At 38.6% G+C, this 15230-nt stretch overlaps 1 protein-coding gene across 1 annotated transcript in view; it reads right to left on the bottom strand.

Annotated features, from left to right (window-relative positions):
• Positions 1-9668: 9668 nt before the first annotated feature.
• The window catches only part of LOC132869602 (von Willebrand factor A domain-containing protein 5A-like), a 53255-nt gene continuing 47693 nt past the window's right edge, over positions 9669-15230 (bottom strand). Inside the window, exons 14-16 of the mRNA XM_060902878.1 lie at positions 12198-12373; positions 10113-10236; positions 9669-9885 (exon numbers count right to left, since the gene is read on the bottom strand). Coding sequence (XP_060758861.1) covers positions 9806-9885; positions 10113-10236; positions 12198-12373 — 380 coding nt within the window. The 3' untranslated portion in view covers positions 9669-9805. The remainder of the gene's footprint in view (positions 9886-10112; positions 10237-12197; positions 12374-15230) is intronic.

The following is a 15230-nucleotide window of genomic DNA, read 5'->3' on the forward strand; positions in this document are numbered from 1 at the left end:
TTAAATTAAAAAAAAGTATGGATGCAAAGACAAGAATCTGTTAAAGAGAAGGAGAAAAAGGAGTGGGGGGAAATAGGGACCTAATTATCTTCATTGCAGGGGTGATTAATGCAACAGCTGAGGTTAAATCAAAAACTGAAAGGATTCAAATTATTACAAAGGCAGCAATTCAACATTTGGGTATGGCAGGTTTAAAATGGGAGGAGGTGGGAGATGGTCTTAGTGTGACATCAGTAAGCCAGGAAGGAAGTAGTGTAGGATGATCATATTGATTATGTTACTTTTACAATGGAATGCAAGGAGTTTGTTAGCAAATGGTCAAGATTTTAAACAGTTTATAGATAATAGGAGTGCAAAACCAGATGTAATGTGTATCCAAGAAACTTGGTTAAAACCTATATTTGATTTTGTTTTAGCTAATTATATTGTCATTAAACGAGATAGAGAGCAAGGAAGTGGTGGGGGCTGTGCTACCTTTATAAGGCAGGGTGTGTCTCATAGGGTGTTGGGTACAGGTAAGGAACAAGAATAAGTGGTAGTGGAAGTATGGGCTGATAAAAAGAAAATAGTAGTAATAAATTATTATAACCCTTGTAAACTGTTAGAATTAAATGAACTAGAGGAAATAGAAGGACAGGATAGAGATAATGTTATAAGGTGTGGAGATTTTAATGCTCATAATACAATGTGGGGAGGGGAAAAGACAGACAATAATGGACAGGTGATTGAGGAGATAATGAATGATAGGAATTTAGTTTGTGTGAATGATGGTAGAGGGACTAGGATCGATATAAGAACTGACAAAGAATCAGTACTAGACCTCACGTTTTTGTCTAGTAAATTGGTGCCAAAGTGTGAGTGGGAAGTGTATGGAGAAAGCACTATTGGAAGTGACCATTACCCAATTATATGTAAACTGGATGTTGATGTAAGGTTGAGCACAGAAGGTAGTCATGGAGGGTGGATTTACAAAAAGGCAGACTGTGAGAGATTTATGGAAATAAGTGATTTGTATATTAGTTCAGTCCAAGAAACAGATGATGTTGATGAAATTGAGTTGTGACAGAGTACTAATATGGCTGCAATGGCTACAATACCAAAAAGTTCAGGAAAACTAGTAAGAAAAGCGGTCCCATGGTGGAATGTTAAATGCAAAGATGTTGTTAGAGAAAGGAATAGAGCCTTTAGAAGGTTAAAAAGAACTCATAACTTTCAACATATGATTGATTATAAGCAAGCACAGGCAGTAGTGAGAAGGACGATAAGACAAAGGAAAAGATCATGCTGGAGGGATTATTGTAGTTCAACTGGAAATACTACTAATATAAATGACGTATGGGGAATGATTAAAAAGATGGAAGGTAATAGAAAAGAGTGGAATTACCCAGTCCTTTCAGATGGAAATCAGTTGGCTATATCAAACTTAGAGAAAGCAGAAATGATGGTAAACACACTGAGTAAGGTGCATAGTTCTGGTAATCTATCAGAAGAAGAAAGAAGAGGTAGGGAAGAAACAAGGAGCATATATGCAGAGGTTATTCAAAAGAAGGGAAAATTAGAGGATAAATATAATGTTCTATTCACACTGAGAGAATTAAGAAATGCATTGGATAGGTGTAAGAATTCAGCCCCTGGTAAAGATGAAATTTGTTATAGCATGTTAAGACATTTAAGTGATAAGGGAATTCAGAAGGTCTTAAATGTATTTAATAAAGTTTGGGAGGAAGGAAAGATTCCTACAGGGCGGAAGGAGGCAGTCATTGTTCCAATAAGAAAACCGGGAAAAGATGCTAGTAACCCAGCAAATTATAGGCCAATAGCTTTAACTTCTCATTTAGGTAAGTTAATGGAAAGGTTGGTTAATGAAAGGTTAATGCACTTTATTGAAGAAAGGAGGTTGATGGCTAGCTATCAGAGTGGTTTTAGAAAGGGGAGAAGTACTATTGATTCAATCATATGTCTTGAGGATGAAATAAGAAGAGCACAAGTAAAGAAAGACACTGTTGTGGCAGTATTTTTAGATGTGGAGAAAGCATATGATATGCTATGGGTAGAGGGTCTTTTAATCAAAATGCATATGCTAGGGATTGGGGGAAATTTGTTTAACTGGGTAATGGACTTTTTAAGTAATAGAAGTATTGAGGTGAAAATAGGGAAAGAAATATCTAGAAGGTGTGTGGTTGAAAATGGGATTCCACAAGGCAGTGTTATTAGTCCATTACTTTTCAATATAATGGTTAATGACTTTTTTTCAAATGTTCAGCCAGGGATTGAAAAGTCGCTATTTGCAGATGATGGTAGCATATGGAAAAGGGGGAAGAATGTGAAATACACCCTGAAGAAGGTACAGGAAGCTCTTACCCTGGTGGAGGATTGGGGAAGGAAATGGGGTTTTAGACTATCTATTGAAAAGACTAAGGTGATGTTCTTTACTAGGAAGAAAATGAAAGTTTAAAACTGGAACTGTATGGTAGGACTTTGGAAAGGGTTAAAAGTTTTAAATTTCTTGGTGTATTTTTTGACACGACTTACATGGAAAGATCATGTATCAAAAGTAATAGACAAATGTAAAAGGGTTATGAATCTAATGAGATGCCTTGCTGGCACAGAATAGGGAGCAGATGTAGCTTATTTGAAGCAAATTGATATATATAATTAGAGCAAGAATTGAATATGGATGTTTGGTTTATGGATCTGCAGCCAAATCAGTTTTAGCTGGGTTAGATATAGTTCAAGCTAAGGCACTAAGAATATGTACAGGAGCTGTGCGATCTTCCCCAGTATGTTCCTTACAGGTAGAAACAGGAGAAATGCCACTCTGTTTGTGGAGAAAGCAGCTTCAGGCTAACTATTGGGTTAATCTGATGGGTCAAAGGTGTGATCATCCAGTTAAAAGTATAATTCAGGCAAGCTGGGAGAGAGAGGTGGCAAGACGTCCAAGTTTTGGATGGGTAGGAGAGACAGTGGCACAGGAAATGGCTATTCTTGACAAGAACTTTTGTCCAGGAGTAATGTGGCCATCAGTTCCTCTATGGCAATTGGAGTTCCCAAAGACTGATTTAGAATTGCTTGAGATTAAGGTGGGGTTTACATTAGACCGTATCAGCGGATCATCAGATTAACGTTTTTAAAACGATTAGCGTGCACACAGCAACGCCAATACACGATTCGCCTGCACACAGCAATGCCAATACACGGATACGCTTGGCTCCGCAGGCATCCTGCGCTCCAAATCACTCTGCCCTGAACAGCGAGTGCCCTCTGGAGGGTGCGCACTCCGGCCCTGCGCAGCTCACAGAGTGCGCGAGTGAAGTGCACGAGCAGTGATTCGGGACTGAGCCGCTGTGTGTGTGATCTCAGTGCATATCGGGCATGCGCGTCACTTACCACTTGCAAGTGGAAGGATGGCAAGCCTAAAGACAGTCATAACTACACAATGGGCAGTATTTTCATACTTTTATACTCTTTAATGAAAGGTGATACAAGGCGGAAGTCCGCGCCGTTTTTCAGCAGTCGCGTCACATGACCAACGCCAGCGAATCAGGAAGGTGGATGTCACAGTGACGTTGTCCAATGACGATGCCAGCTAGAGCTCAGCACAGCGTATCCGCGTATTCTCAATGTTTACACAGCACCGGACCAGACACGATCTGGATTGAATACGTGGACCCTGGCGGATTCCAGTTTCCCGGCGTTTTAATGTAAACGGACAGTGCATCCGCGAAGAAAATGAGAGATACAGTCTAATGTAATCTTGGCCTAAGTCAGATAATCCTGAGGCAGATTTGGTGCATGAATTTCAATGTCATGTAAGAGAAAGGTATCAGGAATACATATTAATTTATACTGACGGTTCAAAGGATCAAGAAACGGGTGCTACAGGAGCAGCTTTTGTTGTTCAGAGGTGGAATATCCAAGCTGCTAAGAGAACCTCAAACTTTCTAAGTGTATTCACAGTGGAATTATATGCAATCCTGATGGCAGTACAATGGGCTGAACAGATTCAGAACCATAAAGTATTGATGTGTAGTGACTCTGTGTCAGCAATCAATAGTATTGGGAAAGGGTAATCAAAGAGCTGACAAGACCTTATATATGATATTCTTCTGGCAATTAGAGATGTGAAAAGGAGAGGGGTAGAAATATCATTTGTATGGGTCCCAGCACATGTAGGTATAGCATCAAATGAAAAGGTTGATAAGTTGGCTAAGGAAGCTGCTCAAAAGGTAACCGTAGATGTCAACATAAATCTGTCCAAGGTGGAGGGTAAAAGTATTGTATGGCAGGAAACAATTTTAAAATGGCAACAGCTTTGGGAGCAAGAAAACAAAGGGAGACATCTATTCTCAATTGTCGGTAGGGTAACTGATTCAGTTAATGTCTGTAAAGGGGGGGGGGCTAGACATAAGGAAGAGGTAATTATTTCTAGATTGAGGATTGGTCACACATTCCTGAATAGCACTTTATTTATTTTGGGAAAGCATCAAAATGGCCTGTGTTCTTGCCAAGAGCGCAAGACAGTGCATCATGTTTTGATTTCTTGTAGAAATTATGACCGCCAAAGGCAAGATTTAATTAGACAGCTGCGGGAGATTGGCTTGGAAGAAGTATCTCTGAAAGGTATTTTAGAAATAGGGTCAAGCGGGAGGGGAAGACAATGTTTTTTCAAGTTCTTAACGAACACTGGTATATACCGTATAGCAGGATATAGTGCACTAAGGTGGTAGTCCTGTAGATGGCAGCAATGCAACTTTTTGGATGCCGGCTGCCGTAAAACCTCGAAGAAGAAGAAGAAGAAGAAGAAGAAGAGGACTTTGCCAGAATGTCTTGTCTGTTTCTCACGTCGTCTCTGTGCCATTTTTTGCTTCCTGGATTTTTATGCCTCCGCCACCTTGTCCGTCTGTCCGTGCGTGCGTCCGTCCCGAAACTTTGTGAACGCGATATCTCAAAGGCTAATGAAAGGAATTTCACCAAACTTTCACCATTTGTGCGCTTTGGGACAAACATGAACATTTTGAGGTTAAAAGGTCACAGGTTAAGATTACTGTGAGGTCAAATGTTCATCCCCAAACTTTATGAACACCATATCTCACAGACTAATGAAAGGAATTTCACCAAACTTTCACCATTTGTGCACTTTGGGACAAAAATGAAATGATTAGATTTTACGATCAAAAGGTCACAGGTCAAGATTACTGTGAGGTCAAATGTCCATCCCCAAATCACAACTTAATAAGGCGTGTAGTCTACCAGGCGGAGGCATCCCCATCGACGCCGTTGGCGTCGAGTTCTATCTGGTTGCTCTCTGTTTTGCCTTGTCTTAGCCACAGTTTTTTGCACCATGTCTTTTTGTCTCCAGTTTTTGTCAGAACTATTTTTGCATATTAGCATTTTGTCTTTACCTACCTCGTTTTTGTCTGGATTATTTTGCTATTTTTGTTCATTGACTTTTTTGGACTTTAATTAAATCATTTTTTATTCACTGGATTTTCTGGTTTGTGTTCTGCTATTGGATCCTAACTCACCACATCTCGCCGCCCCAACAATAAATAGCAAACCTAATATTGGTGTTCTAGACGATTACATGCAAAACTTTGATTTTAACTGTCTTTCCAAAACATATTGTGATGACTTCGATGAAAATGATATTACTGGATATACTCCTATTATTAAATCAGACCCTCCAGGATTTCGCGATGTTGCGATTTGCAACTTCAATGCAAATTCAACCAATCACTGCAAATTCAGGGCGGTGTTGCAATTCTATCCAATCACCGCAACTTTCCCGCAAATTTGACCAATCGTTGGCGTCGTCTTGAGGTGACGTCGACAAACTACCTTCCGCCTTACTTCCGTGTATACGTTCAAGAGAAGCAGCATGTGCGAGTCAGTGTTTATGTAGGCTTAAATTCTGTTACTGAAAGTGTGTTATGTTTACAGTGAAGCACTGTGTGCACTTTACATGATTTTTTTTACTTAATACAAGAAATTAATGGATGCCAACACTTTTGCCAAAATGGTATTTTATTTTCCATTGTTTAGGCAGCTTCAGCATCATACTGTGAGATTCTGTTCAATTTGTTTTTTTTTTCTTCTATGAAGCCTGAGCCATTTATTTTCTCATCTCATCTCATTATCCCTAGCCGCTTTATCCTTCTACAGGGTCGCAGGCAAGCTGAAGCCTATCCCAGCTGACTACGGGCGAAAGGCGGGGTACACCCTGGACAAGTCGCCAGGTCATCACAGGGCTGACACATAGACACAGACAACCATTCACACTCACACCTACAGTCAATTTAGAGTCACCAGTTAACCTAACCTGCATGTCTTTGGACTGTGGGGGAAACCGGAGCACCCGGAGGAAACCCACGCGGACACGGGGAGAACATGCAAACTCCACACAGAAAGGCCCTCGCCGGCCCTGGGGCTCGAACCCAGGACCTTCTTGCTGTGAGGCGACAGCGCTAACCACTACACCACCGTGCCGCCCCGCCGTTTATTTTATTAGTTTATAATTATTGTTTAATTTAGTCTTCAGGAGAGACTGCCTGCACACAGTACTAGTATTAATAGTTTTTTTTCTGACATGAAAGCTGAGGCATTTATATGTTAAGGTAACTTTATGTTGTGCTGTGAGGTTCTATGCACTTTAACTTTTGAACCAACAGGTACATTTGGATAAGTAAAGCCTATTTTTCTGCATTTTTGTAGTCCTGGTAATCTTTTATATTGGTAAAGTTGTTTATAGGACCATTTCTCAGTGTCTTTGTTCTTTTAATCAATAGTTTTTCAGTAATAACTTAATATTTAACATATCACTCAATTTTAATCACAAAAAGAGAAAATCGCAACAATTTCTCACAACTTTCACTTCCTCCCGCAATGTAATCGCAACAAAAACCTAAAAAACACCGCAACTTTCATCGCAATTTTTTGGAAACCCCCCGCAACATCAGACATTTTAACCCGCAACAATCACAAAAAAGGCCCGCGGAATCCTGGGGGGACTGGAAAATGTTCAAATAATCGCAAATATGGTGGTTATCATGGTTGGTTTGTTTTTGTTAAGAACTGCCATGACGTTCACTGTACCATCATTGAAAACTCTGTTGCAGAATCTGAACTATGGATTGTAATTGATGAAAAAGCATTTGGTAAAATTTGTGGTTAAGTTAAAGCTAGAGACTTGAATTTTGTCCATCACAATCTTGAAAAGATTTTTTTTTTGGCAAATTTTTTTGTCTCAACGATTCAGCTAAGACTAATCATCCCTGTACAGCTGCTGATGAGGAAACTGTAAAAACAAAACCCCGCTGTTGCCATAGTTACAGGTTTGTCATTACACTCCCGTGGTGCTGCTTGTGTCCTGAAAAAAAAAGCCTTTCTAAAATAGCTGATATGGCCTGCGAAATCATATCAGATATTATGATTGGCAGTGCACTGAGGTATACACTTAGTTACTTAATCAGCCAGTTATGTGGCAGCAACACAATCTGCCTTAAGGCTTGATGTGTTGTGTGTTCTTTTCTGAGATGCTTTTCTGCTCACCAGTTATAAAGAGTGCTTATTTGAGTTATGTTAGAATTCCTGTTAGCTCAAACCAGTCATTTAAAATACTACAAAGGCAACATATCAAATGTTGAAACTGAGAAATTTTTGTTGTTTTTTGAAAAGTATATGCTCATTTTGAATTTGATGTCAGCAATGATTTTCAAAAAAGTTGGGACAGGGGCATATTTACCACTGTGCTGCATCACCTCTACTTTTAACAACACTGTAAATGTTAGGGGACTGAGGAGACCAACTGCTATAGTTTTGAAAGAGAAATGTTGTCCCATTCTTGCCTGATATACAGTTTCAGTTGCTCAGCAGTTCGGAGTCTCCTTTGTCGTAATTTGCACTTCATCATTATGCACCAAATGTTTGGGAGACAGGTCTGGACTGCAGGCAGGCCAGTTTAGCACCCAGACTCTTTTACTACAGAGCCATGCAGTTTTAATATGTGCAGAAAGCAGTTTGGCATTGTCTTGCTGAAAGAAGGAAGGCCTTCCCTTAAAAGCATTTTATCTGGATGGCAGCATATCGCTCTGAAACGTGTATATATTATTCAGCATTACTGATGCCTTCCCAGCTATCCATGCCATGTGCACTAATGCATGAGGGTTCATACCATCACAGATGCTGGCTTTTGAACTCTGCACTGATAAGAAGCCAGATCAACATCATGACATTTATTATGGTACGACTCTGCTGGGTGCCTGGTCACTTTACATCGTTACTATATAGTTACTATCGAATATCAAACTTGATATATCAAACAGTTGTCTGGTTACACCTTTCATGACCGCACACATGTTGGCACTCAGCGCATAGCCAGACTGTAATGCCATTAGGACTAATTACTATGCACCTGTTCCTGATAAGAGCTCAATCACAGTGCATACATATAAGGACTCCCAGTAACACAGACTTTGCAAAAGCCATGCATTTTGCATCACTTTTCTAGTTTTGACCATGTTTGTGTTTTTGGACTGTGAGTATTGTATTACCTCTGAGATCCTGTCTGTGCCTCACTGCCTGTTTTTCAACTCCATCTCCATTTTGGATCTGTTTGCTAACTTGCTTTCAATTAAACCCTTCCTGCACTTACATCCATCTACCACCCTTTTATATGAACCTGTCAATTGTCCAACAAGCTAGTGGACACGGTTTTAACTAGTTTTATATGAAACTGTTGTGAATATTTTTCATAATATGCGTTAGTAAATAATCCCATATTTTTTTAAAAAGCAAATTAAAAATAAGGGATGGATAAAAACCCATCTATCTGATGTAAATAAAGATACAAATATCGTTGCCTGGTGGTCAGATGTTTATGAGATACGTTGCCTTGCACTTATGATTGGGTTCTCTGTGGTGGTAAATGTTCGTTATGCATATGGATGTTGTATGTTCAAGCTATCAAAAATCAGGTTGATGCATTTCTATAAGTATGCGACTCTGCTATAAAAATATTATAACATGTTTTACCCACAAGTGCAAAGCTTTAAGGCTTGCATTTTAAAATGCAAAGTATACACTCATTGTGTTTCTACCTGTTGTCACCAAGCCTTGCTATATTGTCACTTTGTTATTCTGGTTTTGATCATTGTTGTGGTTTCCTATTTCAGACAAAAGCCCTTTATTAGCTGTGCAAGCAAAGTGCTTCGAAAGCTTTATATGAAACCAGTAAATATTCAAAATGATTGGACAATAGATAATGTAATATCTATTGTCAATGATGGCAATCAATCCATGGTGCTCCACGGTTCCAAGAATGCAGTAGAGGGCCTTCTCTCTCTCCACTTCCTCATTTCACTATTGTTATTGTGAACAATTATTACACATTTCAAACAGCCTTTATACATCTAGACATTAATCCTTAGCAGGCAACAGCTGCATTAAACCTGTCACACACTGACCTTGTTGAATTCTTGGGGCAACACCACATACTTCACACCATCTAATGCATATAAAAATAAAACCTGAACTAAAGAAAGAATTTTACACATGAAAATATAATGTTGCTCTTGTATTTTAATTAAGTTATTTGCAATTGACAAAAAAATCTGCGCAAATATATGTATGTATTTGTTTACTTTATCACTACAGAATAATCAAGTATCCAGGGTTTTTGGTCATACTAGCAATCCTATCGACAACATCTTATAAGTAAAAGCATGCTAATGAAAGTAAAACTCTTAAAATATAGGAAAGAGAAATGATGCCAAGGCTTTTCTGTGGATGCTGTAAGAGGGTAAAGTCTTCAGAGCCCAAGAGCGTCTTCTTTAACTTGACAGCCCAGTAGAGCGTTTCCTACTTGTACACACTCTGACTGGTTCACCACTGAAACATATGTGCACACACACGTTGTCATCATCATCGCCATGACAGCAAGACAATGTAAAAATGTTAGTGTTAAATCTGGTAATGTTGTGTTGGTTAAACATTTCCCTTTAACAGAAAACTGCTTCATCAAAATGTGGAATTTTTGAGCAGTACAAATTATCCATTTTTCTTTTTACTTTTTTCATTTCATTATTAGTAACTAATTGCTGAAACGTAGACTTTACCTTTCTGAGTGCGGATCCATGCCACTGCTTTCATGGCCAAAGTTTGCCACTCAACCTGTGCATCGATCTTAAAGCCATGTAACCAAATCAGAGCCAGAAGTGTAGCCCAGACATCTGGCTTCATCTGCACACAAAACCAAACAGGAAACTAACGTACACTCACCATTCAGTTTATTAGGAACAACACCTGTACACCTGCATATTCATGTAGTTATCTAATCAATCATGTGGCAGCAGCACAATGCATCAAATCATGCAGATACAGGTCAAGATCTTCGCACAATGTTCATATCAAACATCTGAATGAAGAAAAAAATATCTGGGACTTTGATCATGGAATGTATGCTGATACCAGATGGACTGGTTTGAGTATTTCAGAAACTGCTGATCCTAGGAATTTCACACACAACAATCCCTAAAGTTTACACAGAATTGTGCAAAAAAACAAACTAAAAAAAAAAAATCAACAAAAAATACTGAGTGAGTGACAGTCATGTGGGTGGAAATGCCTTGTTGATAAGAGAGGTCAAAGAAAAATGGCCAGATTTGTTAGAGCTACCAGGAAGAAAAAAGTAACTCACCTAATTTACTCTTTTCAACTGCAGTGAGCAGAAAAGTAATTGTGTGCGCATAATTATGAGCAGAAAATTATGTGTGCAGAAAGGAAAACACTGCATTTCAGCAAAAGAACCTTATTCCATCTGTGAAACATGGTGATGGTAGTATCATGGTCTGGGCCTGTTTTCCTGCTTCTGAGCCAGGAGAGCTTGTCATCATTGATAGAACAATGAATTTTGAATTATTCCAGTGAATTCTAAAGGAAAATGTAGGACATCTGTCTGTCAACTGAATCTCAAGAGAAAGTGGTTCATGGAGCAAGACAATGACCCTAAGCACACAAGTCATTCTATCAAAGAATGAGAGCCAAATTATTTTAATCCAGTAGAAATGTTGTGTGAGCAGTTCAAACAAGGAAACCCACCAACATCCCAGAGTTGAAGCTGTTCTGTACAGAGGACTGGGCTGAAATTCCTCCAGGCTGATATGCAGGACTGATCAATAGTTACCAGAAATGTTTAGTTGCAGTTATTGCTGCACAAGGGGGTCACACCAGATACTGAAGCAAAGTTTCACATACTTTTGCCACTCACAGATATATAATATTGGATCATTTTCCTTAGTACATAAATGACAGAGCATAATAGTTTTTTTCCATTTGTTTAATTGGGTTCGCTTTATCTACTTTTAGGACTTATGTGAAAATCTGATGATGTTCTAAGTCATATTCATGCAGAAATATATAAAATTATAAAGGGTTCACAAACTTTCAAGCACCACTATATTATTATATGTACAGCTCTGGAAAAAAAATTAAAAGAACACTGCAAAATTGTCAGTTTCTCTGGTTTTACCATTTATAGGTATGTGTCTGAGGAACATGAACATTTTTGTTTTGTTCCATGAACTACTGACATCATTTCCCCCAAATTTCACATAAGAATACTGTCACTTAGAGCATTTAATAGCAGAACATGACAACTGGTCAAAGTAACAAAAAGATTAAGTGTTTTCAGACCTTGAATAATGTATAGAAATCAAGATATGTAAAATAGCCATTTTTGCAAAGTCTTATTGTTTGTCAGACATTTGTGTGAGTTTTGATCCATGTTTCTTTTAGCTATTTGCATCTTGTGTGTTACCTTGTATTGTTTTTGCCTATGATGTTTTTTTTATAACTGGTATTTTGATCCTGCCTTGTTCTTTGACCAAATTTTTAAAATTATATTGGATTTGTCCATCTCTGGTGTGGGTTTCTTTTTTTTTTTTTCTGTAATAACCCAGCCTGTTTTGACTGATTTTCCTGTCAATAAGCCTCATGCATATGGATCCTTACTCTGCCTTTGTAAGACCCTTGTTACAATTTATCATCTAAAGCACCATTTAATATCCTAAATTTTACATTGGGAGAGACTCTATTAGTTATATGTAATTATTAATTACAGACAAATAGTAATAATTTAGGCTTCATAAGTAAATTTCCATGATGGTCACACATGATGTCACAAATATTAAATGGGCATTGACCTGTGCAGGAATCCGCTCGACCAACTCTTTTTTTTCCTTCCCAAAGACCTCTGCAAGTGCGGACCTCATTTCCCAGCAACCCGAAGCCTTCTGGAGGGAGATAAGCTGCAACAACGGGTCCTTTGGAGCTTCAGAAATTTCTAAAGAGACATCAATATAGATATATAAACATAGATCTTAATAAATAGTAAAAATAAATAGTAATAATAAGGAGAAAAGTTCATCAATACACATCATATATACATAGGTATTCCAAGGTCCATAAGTATTTGGTCAGTGACAATTTTTCTAATTTTGTACACCACTACAATGGATTTGAAATGAAGCCATCACAATGTGATTGAAGTGTAGACTTTCAGCTTTAATTCAAGGGGTTTAACAAAAATATTGACTCATCTGTTTAGGAATTATAGCCATTTTTTAATATAGTTCCTCCATATTCACAGGCACAAAAGTAATTGGACAAACTAACATTATTGTAAATATGATCAACATTTTAATCTGGAAGTCTGGTACCTCTGGACATCACTGAATGAGTTTCCTTCTTGAGATGCTTTACTGCTGCCCCCTTCAGTTGCTGCTTGTTTGTGGGTCTTTATGCCTTCAGTTTTGTCTTCAGTGAGTGAAAAGCATGCTCAACTGGGTTGACTGCCTTGGACTTTTAATAACATTCCATGTCTTTGAATTAAGAAGCTCTTGGGTAGCTTTCATGGGATGTTTTGGGTCATTATCCATCTGTAATCTGAAGCACTGTCCTATTGGGGTTTTTTTTTCAGCATGTGGCTGAATGTGAGCAGAAAGTATAGCTCTATATACTTCAGAATTCATCCTGCTACTTCTATCAGCAATCACATCATCAATAAACACCAGTGACCCAGTTCCACTGGCAACCGTACATGTCCATGTACACCATGTTTGACAGATGATGGTGGTAAGCTTTGGATCATGAATCCTTCCTTTCCTTCTCCATACTCTTCCCATCATTCTGGTAATAGTTAATCTTTGTTTCATCTGTCCAAAGAATCTTGTTCCAGAACTGGGCAGGCTTTCTAGCAAGCTATTTTTGTTAAACTCCTTAAATAAATGCGAAAAGTCTGCTCTTCAATCACATCTTAATTGCTTAATTTCAATTTCACTGTGGTGGTGTACAGAGGCAAAATTATGAAAATGGTGCCACTGTCCAAATCTTGATACATACATGCACACACAAAGAGTATATATGGCACACACACACACACACACACACACACACACACACACACACACACACACACACACACACGAGAGGTTCCTTACAATGTCATTGCTGAACATTACCTGGCCTCATGCGAAAGTCCATGCCACCAAAATCTAAAGCAATGAAAATTATTTTAGCTTCACAAACATTTGAGAATTGAGCTCAACAAATTCATTAATAAGTATCTGTTTTACAAAAGGCACCATCATCCTACCATCATGGCATTATAATTATCATGTCTGAAAAAAACTGCAGCACAGATGGACATAGCCACAACATAATCCCCCTTCTGGCCTTTCGGCCCGCGGGGGATAAAAAATTGCATCACTGTCCAAATACGCATGGACTCGACTGTATTACAGCTTTCAGATGCTTTTCGTAGCCAGCTAGGAGTTTTTCTATTTTTGTTTTAGGAATTTCCATCCACTATTCTTTGCAGAATGCTTTTAGTTTTGAAATATTCTTGAGCCACTTGGGATACACAAGACATTTAAAATCTACCTACATACAGTATACTCAGATGCGTTTAAGTCAGAAGACTATGAGGGTCATTCCAAACTTTCCAGTTTGTGTTTAATGAAGAAGTTTATAGTGGATTATGAGGTAGGTTTTTGATCATTGTCCTGCTGTAGAAACAAATCTCTATTTAGTTTGAATTTCTTGACTGAATAGGACACATTTACTTCCAAAATTCAAATGACAGTGTCATTTGAGGTTTTTATTTTGTCTTTCTGGCCAGTATATGGGTAGTTTTGCCTGAAGGTTTTCTTGGCCTGGACTTCCAAAGTTCCCATTAACTGCCATTTCTTAATAAAATTTCAGACAGTGGAAATTGTAAGCATTTTAATCTATTTTTATAGCCTATTTCTGCTTTGTACTGTAAGAATTTATTTGCATCTTTTTCAGATCCTCAGTCAGCTGCAGGATCCCATGGGTCAGAGAAATTATTACACTCGGTGATAGTTTTTCCTAATAACAATTCCTGACCTGCCCAGTATGTCCTAATGAGTCAATTAAGATCTATCAAGTTAATTAAGCTCTGACATTTTACAATTGGAGGGGTGTCCAAACTTTTAAATTCAGCCAATATAAAGTAATGCACATTAATATTTCCAGAAAGAAATTGTTGAAAATATTTTGCAGCAGAGGTTCAAAAATCAACAAAATATGACATATCTATCTTTAGGGCGGCACGGTGGTGTAGTGGTTAGCTCTGTCGCCTCACAGCAAGAAGGTCCTGGGTTCGAGCCCCGGGGCCGGCGAGGGCCTTTCTGTGTGGAGTTTGCATGTTCTCCCCGTGTCCGCGTGGGTTTCCTCCGGGTGCTCCGGTTTCCCCCACAGTCCAAAGACATGCAGGTTAGGTTAACTGGTGACTCTAAATTGACTGTAGGTGTGAGTGTGAATGGTTGTCTGTGTCTATGTGTCAGCCCTGTGATGACCTGGTGACTTGTCCAGGGTGTACCCCGCCTTTCGCCCGTAGTCAGCTGGGATAGGCTCCAGCTTGCCTGCGACCCTGTAGAAGGATAAAGCGGCTAGAGATAATGAGATGAGATATCTATCTTTAAAGTAGCAATGTGATCTACTAAATTTGTAAGTAATAAGAACTTAATAGTGGCTCCTCTATTCACGAACAAAGTTAGAGCAAAAGCTGTTGCACACACTTCATCTTTACTAGAGGATGAAAGAAAGAAAAAGAAAGAAAGTAAAATATTAGTCTCATGTGAGTATGTAACACTTACTGGAAGTTGGTATTTTTGCTTTACATGATGCAAGTTTAGGCATACCTGTACATGGGT

The sequence above is a fragment of the Neoarius graeffei genome, chromosome 2 (genome assembly GCF_027579695.1).
Source record: "Neoarius graeffei isolate fNeoGra1 chromosome 2, fNeoGra1.pri, whole genome shotgun sequence".
In the NCBI taxonomy this organism is placed as follows: Eukaryota; Metazoa; Chordata; class Actinopteri; order Siluriformes; family Ariidae; genus Neoarius; species Neoarius graeffei.